This window comes from Lutra lutra, chromosome 15 (genome assembly GCF_902655055.1).
Source record: "Lutra lutra chromosome 15, mLutLut1.2, whole genome shotgun sequence".
Taxonomy (NCBI): domain Eukaryota; kingdom Metazoa; phylum Chordata; class Mammalia; order Carnivora; family Mustelidae; genus Lutra; species Lutra lutra.
Window position 1 is genome coordinate 29,386,774 of NC_062292.1, and position 11,120 is coordinate 29,397,893.

At 48.3% G+C, this 11,120-nt stretch overlaps 1 protein-coding gene across 1 annotated transcript; it reads right to left on the bottom strand.

Moving 5' to 3' along the window:
- Window positions 1-808: 808 nt before the first annotated feature.
- On the bottom strand, window positions 809-9,779 carry LOC125085909 (histone H3.3A). The gene is made up of 4 exons (XM_047704835.1): window positions 9,629-9,779; window positions 7,930-8,080; window positions 6,324-6,477; window positions 809-1,469 (listed from the first exon to the last, which is right to left on the bottom strand). The coding sequence occupies exons 2-4, from the start codon at window positions 8,055-8,057 to the stop codon at window positions 1,341-1,343; spliced, it is 411 nt and encodes a 136-aa protein (XP_047560791.1). The 5' UTR covers window positions 8,058-8,080; window positions 9,629-9,779; the 3' UTR covers window positions 809-1,340.
- Window positions 9,780-11,120: the final 1,341 nt, after the last annotated feature.

Consider the following 11,120-nt stretch of genomic DNA (forward strand, 5'->3'; position numbering starts at 1 on the left):
CAATGTTCTACCCTATTGACTGAGAGTTCTCTGCCCATTGATTACCTAATTCGACTTGGCTTCTAGAGCGGCTTCACGCACTCAAATGTTACAACTAATGTCAGTCCATTAAGGGATGTTACAGGCTCTGAGAGGCTTATTACCCGCATTTCACACTTATCAGTCCAATGCAAAACGAGACGGTGCTCAGAGTGAACTGCTTCTGCTTGATCACTAACTTCCGGGTTAATACACAGCATCTTCAAAGAGCCACATCCCCAATGCACTCATTTTTGAGACTTATTGTTACATTTGCATTTAAACTGCCACTGAACATTCAAAGTTTAATAGTGTAGTCACGTTTATAAATGTACCTTCACTAGTTACTTAGATTGGACTATTTCCACGCGATTCTTCTGTTAGCCGGCTAGGTTCAGGAATTATTAGTTTAGGACAGAACATACTGAAAGAGTTGAGATCTGGTTTTCACAAATAGATTTACTCTGCAAATTTTATTTTTCTAAGCTCTTACTTCTAAGTCCTCTCTGCATCCAACGTGGGGCTCGAACTCATGACCCCAAGATCAAGAGTGCCATGCTCTTCCAACTGAGCCGGTCAGGGGCCCCCAGTCTCTGCTGATTTTAAATCAGGAGGAAAGCCAGGAGCTCCAGGTCCCTTCCCACGCAAAACTTCTTTCTGCATCTCGCCAATAGCCTTTTCTCAGACAGAAGGTGACAAAACACTTGATGATACTAAACTGACTTTTAATATGGAAATTTCAAGTGGCTTAACTCTACAGCCAAGGTGGATAATAAAGACCAAAAGCAGGTATAGTTTAATGTATTTTAATAGCAAACTTACAGGAACAGCACAGAAGACAGACAACATTAAAAACATGTACTTGCATGTAGGACAACTCAGTTAGAAAAGTATAGTGAATGGATGGATCTACTGTATGATAAAAATGCTACAAACACCATTTAGTTGCCGTCAATAAGAAATTTACTTGTTTTAAAAAAATCCAAATGCTGGCATTGTCCAGAAAAATTTAACAGGTTTATTTATAATTGTTATAAAGTTGAACTGCTGAAACGTGTTCACTGAAACATTTTGACTTGCATTAATGCTTTATATGTCCCCGCATTTATATTAAAAATTCACACACAAATGAAAATGGAAAAACTGCCAATACCTGATTTCTGTCCCCTATTTTTCCACTTGCAATCATATACTTAGGTACCTTCTGACCCCATGGAAAAAAAATATCTAACATTCAGAACTACCAATAACAGGAAGAAGAGAAAATTTTTTTTTTTTTTTTTTTTTTTAAAGAATGAAAGGTTTTCCATCATAGTGGATTCTTAAGCACGTTCTCCACGTATGCGGCGCGCTAGCTGGATATCTTTTGGCATAATTGTGACACGTTTGGCATGGATAGCACACAGGTTGGTGTCTTCAAAGAGGCCCACCAGATAGGCCTCGCTTGCCTCCTGCGAAGGAACGAGAAGAAATTAACACCGTTAGACCAACAGTTAAGATGTGTCTGTATCGGTTAAAACGATGAGGTTTCTGAACCCTCTGAAAACCTTCTTCAGGTGACGTGGCCTGTGTTACTGAACACTTCCACAGAAATAGCCTCGCAGCTGTCCCGATGTTGATGAATAGTGAAAAGCTCAAGTTTGGAAATCTTTATCCAATTATACCGAAGTCAAATGATTTCATTACTAAGAAAGCTTCGACTTTTCTTATGTTTAACATGTGATTTCTTTAAACTGAAAGGTCTTAAGGAGATCCAACTTAACCCAAGAAATCCCATTTAAACTCAAAGATCCTCTCCTTGTCTTTACAGTGATAAAGGAAATCATGTATCCAATCCAAAGTAATAGTCCTTCCTCTTCACCAGTGCCCTCCTTATTCTGAACCCCAGCCACACTCCAGTATCTGCCTGAACCCTGCCTTGCCAATAATCCATTATAGCTGACCACTGGCTCCCATACATGGTCCCCATCTACCTTTCCCCTTTTATACCTCAGAGTTTGATCCCACGAGGACTATGGGTCCCAGAACACACTATATCCATGTCTCGCTGACAGACTTTAACATATTTGACCTAGATGTGCCCCCTCCCAGGTGTATCTTCCTCTGTGCACCCCAATCTTTACCCTCTAGTTTTTCCCAGTACACTTCAGGATTCCTTGAAGGCACTCTCTTATCCCCACCAGTGCTCACCGGGTGCCGGCCGTAGGAACTGTTCCCAGACATTTGGCATGGGAAGAGGAAAAAGAGGAGCTTCTACCTGTAATTAACTGTTTGTCTACTTCCAGCAGTGTGGAAGGGGAAGCGTCCTTCAGCTGAGGCTGTAATATCTGCTTACTCATTGTGGAACAAGGCCTGTTGTCACCAACCCCGGGCATCAACCCTGCAGTGCTAGTGGACGCCGAACATGAAATGATTTTATTTGGCCCTGTCTCCTCCTCCATAGGGAAGTTATTTCTCGGTTCAAGATACTCAGGAAAAGGGGGTCTGGGTGGCTCAGTGGGTTAAACCCTCTGCCTTTGGCTCAGGTCATGATCCCAGGGTCTTGGGATCGAGCCTCACATCGGGCTCTCTGCTCAGCAGGGAGCCTGCTTCCCTTCCTCTCTGCCTACTTGTGATCTCTGTCAAGTAAATAAATAAAAAAAGAAAAAAATCTAAAAAAAAAAAAAAAAAAAAAAAAAAGATACTCAGGAAAAAACAGGTTTTTATAGTTGTGATTTTTGTCCTAATAAGAATTTTCTATTGTGGCATCTTGAGGCCATGGTAAACTACAAACGACACACACCAACTACTTGAGCAATTGAGGCCTCCTGTGCTACACCACACACAAGCTATGTAGATGGGAACGGCCAGACTGGCTTTTCACAAACATCTGATTTTGCAACAAAACTCCTGAGATTTGCTTTTTAAAGCTTAACACAGCAACAATTAATTCAAATGGTTTAAACATCAACTCGTCAAGTGGAAAAATTACTTCCTGCATATTTATACCTTCATCTTTTTTGCTGTTATGCCTTTCTTCTATAAAAATGTTTCATCCAAACCACCTCTACGTGTTTTTCTTTTTCTTTCTTTCTTTTTTTTTTTTAAAGATTTTTTATTTATTTATTTGACAAAGATCACAAGTAGGCAGAGAGGAAGGGAAGCGGGCTCCCTGCTAAGCAAAGAGCCCGATGCGGGGCTCGATCCCAGGACCCTGGGATCATGACCTGAGCCGAAGGCAGAGGCTTTAACCCACTGAGCCACCCAGGTGCCCCTCTAACATGTTTTTCTACTGCAATTCGTTAGGAGTTCAAATCTTATTTACCCATTAAAGCCTAGCTCAAGACTTCCACGAGGGTAGCCATGAACTCCTAGTTCCTTGGTACTTCTGGGCCTTGTACACCAGCCACCTTTTTTTAAAAAAAAAGTTTATTTATTTATTTATTTGACAGAGAGAGAGAGAGAGAGATCACAAGTAGGCAGAGAGGCAGGCAGAGAGAGGAAGGGAAGCAGGCTCCCTGCTGAGCAGAAAGCCATGCTGCAGAAGGCAGAGGCTTTAACCCACTGAGCCACCCAGGTGCCCCACCAGTCATCTTTTAATGTAAGTTCCTTAACAATCTCATGATGGTCAACAAATACTTATTTTAAAAAATCCAACCCTAATTAAGTTTGCAACCTCTATGTAAACATTCCAAAGAATGTGTTAAAAGCCAAAGACCTCATCCAGGGATTCGGTCTTTGGATGTTCTAAGAAACAGGTACAAAGTCTGGAAAACACAGCATCCTATCGACTGCTCTAATAGGTTCACAATGCACGTCAGATACCAGAACTGATGTTCCTCAGGAAAGATACCAGTTTAAGTCTGTTCCCCCCAGTATCATTGCACGATGACCCACATCTGGAATGCTCTTGCAAAATGTAGCACTATGAGGCGCTACACGGACATGCCAGTAATAGGCCCTGCGATTCTGAGAGCACTGCAGAGTGCTAAGATCTAGGTGTCCTGCTACTGGTCCAACGAGGCCCACGGCAGCCTGGGGCTCCCACCACAGTCTTAGAACCTGGCTACTGCTGGTCTTACAGGCCTGTGTCTGCTCAGCTCCAGGCCAAGTACTGCATACTGACAGGAGACTGGACCATGACCGTACTTCCAATTCTGTCACACAGGCCGTAAGGTCTCCTAAACATTAAGGCTGTAATGGGACTTAAAGACTGCCCTGTAAATTTACAGCCCAACAAACACCATTTTGGGATAATGGCAAAAGAAAAAACATCTCACAACTGCAGGGAAAGGCTCATTTACAGCATCTTGAGTAAAGTCAAGGATCCTCCACCATTTCAAAACACCGAGGTCTGTATTTCTAACACAAGGATACCTTAGTCCAAACTCTCAGACGTTAAAGGCAAGAGTTGAACTTGAAGTCCATCAACTCCTGAGTATCGTGTGGCAGAGCCAGACGGATTCCCCCACCCAGCGCCCGCACCACTGCCCCTCTCATTTAGCTCTGTCAGGGAAGTTGTCAACTGTGGGATTCTGAAGCCAGAAACACAAATCTCTGGTATTTTGTTTTCACCACTCTCTTCTATTACTTTATTTCCATTAGCAAATTCTTCCTCTCCATGTCTTTAAGCAACCTGAAGTGTATGTATAAACACATGCACAAAAAACTAAAAGGTTCCTCTTTCGAGTAAAGATCTATCTAACTGCTAAAGTACCAGAGGCAGCAGAGGCAAACATTTTGCTTAAAACCAACACAACCACACTTACTAATGTAGGACACACCCCTTAGTCCAGGGATAATGGAAGTTTACACATGAATTAAAAAGACATAATCTTCTACCCAAATTGTTTAGTCATTTCAATTTACCAGGCACCACCACTGACAGGTAAACTCAGACACGTGGGACTCCCAAGGATAACATGTTCTTGAAGCGGACCCCGGCTAACTAGAAAACAGGACTAGCAACTCTTTATCAAATGCTTGTCACGCTCAGTGATGTCTCTACTTAAAAACAGAATGGCTAAAATGTGATTTGCAATTGTAGTAATCCATGAGACCTCAAGATAATCAATGACTCGAACAGAAAATAGTTTTAAGTCACAACACTGGAAGATTTTAGTAGTTTGAAATGTCAGTAATTTCCATTCATTGAGAATCTAATGGATGCTCACTCCTGGAATCCACCAATCAAACGAAGCCCAGACTAACCATAGAAACAGCTCAACCAATTGCCTTTCGGTAGAGAATCCACCTATCGAATCTTCCTCACATATAAAGCAAAACCTCGGCCCAGCAACAGCAGCCTTGAAAATCCTCCAATGGAGTCCACATAGATGGTGGACCCTCCCCACCAGAGCTTCTGATCCACGTCTATGGGGCCTAGCAATTGGCATTTTTAACCACTCCCAACCCCATACTCTGCTGGAGGTGGCAGTCTTACCACACTTCGAGATTCACTCATCTAAAGAAGGCCAAACACTATAAAATAGGTTACACTTTCCCAACTGATTTAATTACACCCTTACACCTAATCAAGTATCTTCCTTGTGGGCATTTCAAGTTTTAATCTTGGCACAAAACACAAGTATTTCAGATACATAACCACCTCTAAAACTCTATTTCTCAGAGTACTGATGCCCTGGTGCTAATATTAAACTCAACAGCTTCTCATTGAAGTGGAAATCCGTAATCCTCTTTAGCTAACTACAAGTCCTGAAATCCCTGTTCCTTAACAGGTACAGTGTCCTCTTGAAGCACACCTTTTCTTACTATCAGCCATCTCGTCCTAACTACCCGGTGCTTCTTCTACCTCAATCCTTGATTCTTTAGTCTGACCTGCTCCCCTGCCCAGACACTCTGTGCTCTTCGCTTGCACCTACTTCTTCAGAGCCAGTAAGACATTCATTCTCCACCCTTTTGCAGTGGTCACTCTTTAAAGCTGATCAAAGCACAGACCTCTAGTCTCATGTCTTCAGAATGTCCTGAAGCACCCACAGACGAAAAACAGTTATTTTCCACTTTCAGCATTGTTCTTGAAGCAACGTTTAAAATGTAAAAATGGTATATAGGCATGCGCACTAGGCTGTGGGATCAAATGGGCTCAAATTAGGACTCTGTGACCCAAGTGGGTTCAAATGACATTTCTGTGTATATGACCTTGAGCAACTTAACCTTTCTGATATCGCAAGGGTGATGTGAAGGTATCATCCATCTTACAGGCTTGTGACGACAGAATTCCATTAGCACATATGAAGATTTAGAAATGTTCTCGGTACCCAGCAGGGCAACCACCTCTTAAGCACCTTTCCCACCCGCCATTTTACCTGCAAAGCACCAATAGCCGCACTCTGGAAGCGCAGGTCTGTTTTGAAGTCCTGAGCAATTTCTCGCACCAGACGCTGGAAAGGAAGTTTGCGGATCAGAAGTTCAGTGGACTTCTGATAACGTCTAATTTCACGGAGTGCCACAGTACCAGGCCTTCAAACAAAACAATAAAAAACCCACGTTAAAGAAAAGGTTACCAACTATATAAAAAACCTAAAAGGATAAGTGGTTAGCTTTAAAGAAATGCAGTCATTTTCCAAAAAATAAACCACCCATTTTCTGTTCTTTAGTTTCTGTATAAAATCTCACTGATCAATCGGTGATGTGACTCTTCAAGCCTATCAAGAGTAATGACAATACCTTTAAAGCAAAAAGCATGGTATTAAAGTGGAGTCTTGGCAGGGAGTTTATTCAAGTCCTGTTCATCAACTTCGTCTATAACACAGATGTGGCAGTAACTTCTGTTATTACTTGGGAGGGTGTTAGGACACTAATAAAAAGTCCCAGTTCAGACTCTTCTCAACTCGGCACAGAACTCTTCCCACCTACACCCTTGATTCTTCTAAAAGACCTACCAACCTTGCCACACAATGAGCCTCATTTAAAATACTTGTCTATTTAAGTTTGATTCCCCAGAGTACGTTTACTTTGACTACTGCTCATCCCTCAGGAATGACTCCATTTGAACACTCACAGCTGTGCAGTACATCTTCACATGGAAGACGTATTTATTTATTTATTTATTTATTTATTTTTAAAGATTTTATTTATTTATTTGACAGAGAGAAATCACAAGCAAGCATAGAGGCAGGCAGAGAGAGAGGAGGAAGCAGGCTCCCCGCTGAGCAGAAAGCCCTATGTGGGGCTCGAACCCAGGACCTGGGATCATGACCTGAGCCGAAGGCAGTGGCTTAACCCACTGAGCCACCCAGGCGCCCCGTTTTTTATTTTTTTACTAAGTAACTGTGAGCAAAAAATGTACCTCAAGTCTGACTTACTTTCTTCCATCGAATGAGCTTTTATTTTGGAATAACTATAAAATCATTTGTAGAGGCTAACCGCGGACAACTTCTGCCCCCTAATGGCAGATGCCCTTAACAACAATGCTCGGGGTAGTTCAAAACCCACTGTGCTAACAGAAGGAAATAAACCAATTCAACTAAATGAGGGGTGACAACTTTACTCAAACAAGACATGCCCCATCTTGGTTACTGGTGAAATAAGTTAATATTAAAATGTGTCATTATACCAAAAGGGACAATGTCCTCAGAAATGTATTTTAAAATACTTTACTCTTTAAAAAACATATATTATTAACATAAGAAACTAAAGAGAATGTTACTCTACCCCATAAACGTTATTAGTGATTCAATAAGTCTCCTCTGGGCAGTTTCAAAATGAAATGTTCCAATAAAACCCAACAATAAATTTTATATGTATATATTTTTCAAGGATTAGTAAATTTTCAAAAGAGTAAAGACACGGGATTCCCTGAAGCAAAAATCCTGCTTATCCTACATCTTTTGCGTCTATTATATAAATACTGCTTCCTTGGACAGACTTTGTCCTACTAGTTCCTTTTTTTTTTTTTTTTTTTTTAAGTACCTGTAACGATGAGGTTTCTTCACCCCTCCGGTAGAGGGCGCACTCTTGCGAGCGGCTTTTGTAGCCAGTTGCTTCCTTGGAGCTTTACCCCCGGTCGATTTGCGGGCAGTCTGCTTTGTACGAGCCATGGTACAGAAACCTCCTTACTTACCTACCAGCATTAAAAAACAAACATCATGTATGCAGCTACCAAACGTCCAAGTTCTCCTGCCACTACCATCACCCCCCCCCCCGAAAATCTGGAAATTATGACCGGTACAAAAAAACCAAAAAACAAAAAAACCAACCAACCAACCAAACCAACCAAAACAAACAAACAAACAAAAAAAAAACAAACCCCCCCACACACAAAAAACAACAATGTCCGTAATGTTATATAATTCGAAAGGGTGCTGATTACGTCTACCACCCAAATAGGACTTCTTGAAACAAAACTGTAGTACTAGACGATTGTTAGCATTAACGCCAGTCATCTCTCAAAATGCCAAATCTGAGCGACAAACGGCAAAACAAAAAGACCCCTCACAGCCTCTGCTTCAATTTCGTTAATTAAAGCAGAAATTAGGAATGTCTGTAAACACCCGATCCCCGAACAAGTCAAAACAACGAAGCCACAAACCACAGAAAGGTCGAGTCAAATTTCAGTATTTTTTAAAAGGGGGGGCTTTAAGCCCCCCCCCGCTGCCCCCCCCGCGCGCCCGGCAGCGCGCAGATCTCCGCAAATACCGGCCAACAGCCCCGGGGGCGCGTCTCTACAGCTCTCGAGGGCCGACAGGGCCGACAGCGCCCGCGGACGGCCGTCCACAAAGCCCAGTCCCCGCGTCCGGCCCGCGGGGGGCTCCGCGGCGACGTCCCCCGAGTGCCCGTAGCCGGGCTGGCAGCAGCGCTCGGGCCCCCGGCCGGGCCGCTCGGCCCGCGGAAACTTTCGGGCCCGGCCCCCGGGCCGGCTCCCAGACCCGAGCCAAATGCAAACAATCGCGCCGCGGACCCGCCGCCTCCCCGAACGCCCCACACACCGAAACGCTCCAAAATGCCCCGATCCCCTGCCACGTGCCGCCCTCCAAAATGCAAAAGTTTTTTTGCATTTCAAATGCATCAAGTTTCCGCTTCTCCAAAAAAGGCGAGAAAAATGTCCCTTGGCGAAAAACGCTCCCCCGGCCGTGAAACGGGGAAGAGAGAAACGGGGGAGAAAAATATGGTCGGTGACCAGAGAAGAGAGACAAGATGGTGAAGCTCAGCAACAACTGTGGGGAGGCAGCGAAAAGCGAGTTACCCCGGGGTGGGAAGCAGCGGCGATTTCCAGCCTTTTCCCGCCCGAAAACCGCGGCCCGGGGCCCGGGGGTGGCAGTTAAGGGGCCCGCGCGGGTCGTGGTGAGGGTCTGGGGTCCCGGGAAGGGGCGGCGGGCGGGATTTCGCCGAAGAAAGGGGAGCCCGGGGCGCGGGGAGGAGGGCGAGCGGCTCGGCGCCGCGGCGGCGGCTGCTGTTGGGCTGAGGCGGCGAGAGACGGGGGAGAGCCGCCGCCGCCGCCGCCGCCTCGGGCCGAGGGAAACTCGCTCCTCACCGACGTTTCGGGGCCAAAAAGTTTGCGGGCCGAGCCCGGAGGGGCCGCGGGGCCGTCCCCGCAGCGTCGGGGCTCGGCCCCGTGGCGGACGGCGAGCGGGGCTCGGTCCCGGGAAGGCGGGCGGCCGGGGAAACTTACCCCCCTTCTCCTTCGGCTGGAGCTCGGCGAGCGAGAGGCGGCGCTGGCGTTGGCGAGCGACGGCGGCGCGGCGGCGGCTGCGAACACAATTGAAAGATGGCTGACACCGAGGCTAGCCCCCAACACACGCCGCCCCGCCTCCGCGCCGCACGCCAGCCAATCACACACAATGGAGGGAAGGCTCGGCCCCGCCCCCTCCCCCCGCTCGCGCCCCGCCCCCGCCCCTCCCCCCGCGCGCCCGTTCGCTGGCGCGCGCTCGCCCCTCCCCCGCGCGCCGCCCGCTCCCTCCCCCAGGCCGCCTCGCGCGGAGTGTGTACAAACACAAAAGACGTGCCGGAGGGCCGCCGGCTCTCGCCGTGACTGCCGGCCGCTCGCTCGGCTGCCCGCGCGCCGCCGGCCCCGCTCCCGCGCCCGGCCGGTCTTCCCCACCCACCACAATGCCCCCCGCCAGCCCCTCCCCCCCGCGCGCCCACGTCATCCCGCGCCCGGAGCCCGGGGTCGGGGCGCCCAGGGGCGGTGGGGGAGGGGCGGCGGCCCGGGCGCGGCCGGTGAACGCCCGGCCTGCGGGTGGCGGCGGGGGAGGGCAGAAGTGGGGGAGGGGGCGCCCCGAGCGGCGGCGGCGACGGGGCGGAGGCCGGGGGCGACCCCCGGGGACGCAGCCCGCAGGGGCTCCGGAGCTGGCCCGGCCCGCCCGCTCGCGCGCAACTTTCCCCGCAGGTGGCGGCGCGGGGCCGGACGCCTGACGCAAGATGGCTGTGCTCGGCGAGCCCGACAACAATGCTCGGCCGTCGCCGGCCGCCCGGGCCTCCGCCGCGCCGTGCGCCGGAACCGCCAGAGCGGGCGAGCGGGTGGCCGCGGTCCCCGCGAAGTCCCCGGGCGCCCGGCGGCGGGGCTGAGATGCGGTCTGAGGCCGGCCGCCTTGAGCCGTGTTCCGTTCTCGGGCGCTCGGGGCTCCCGTCGCCCCCACGGTGCGTGTCCCGTACTCGGGGACCTGGGCCGGGCCGGGCCGGTCCTGCTAACGCTCCGCAGCTGTGCGCGGCCTTCCAGGGAGTGAGCCCCGCGGCCAACCCGCGCACAGCGAATGGCGCTCGCTGCTGGGTGCATCTCGCTCGCGAACGGGGGCCTGAGACGGGTGGGGCCCTCGGGTGTCGGGGCGGGAAGAGAGCCGTCCAAGGTCACTTAAGGGAGCTGCAGAAAACTCCAGGCCTCCGTGTCCTTATTAGTTAGTGTTAAGTGTTCGGGGTTGTCGTGCAGAATGCCGGCAGGCAAGCCTCTCTGGAAAGCTCGCATGCAAAGAAGCCTAGCTGAGCCGTCCACGAGGAAGAGTTCCTGCTATTTGGATCAAGGAGAGTTTAATTTCCCTCCGTTGTTTTGCTTTGTTTTGTTTTCAGGAAACCAAAATATTTGTTGTTGGGTTTATTCAGGAAAGCTGTTCTACATCCATTAAATTCATTATATTCTCAAGAAATGTAAAGTGACATCGGTAATGTTC

Bases quoted from the DNA above. Each gene is read 5' to 3' on its own strand.
- LOC125085909 (XM_047704835.1), bottom strand. From the start codon at position 8,057: ATGGCTCGTACAAAGCAGACTGCCCGCAAATCGACCGGGGGTAAAGCT. The intron at 6,478-7,929 runs GTACTTAAAAAA...TTTTGTTTGAAG, and splicing joins AAGAAACCTCATCGTTACAG to GCCTGGTACTGTGGCACTCC. The intron at 1,470-6,323 runs GTAAAATGGCGG...GTTCCTTCGCAG, and splicing joins CGGCTATTGGTGCTTTGCAG to GAGGCAAGCGAGGCCTATCT.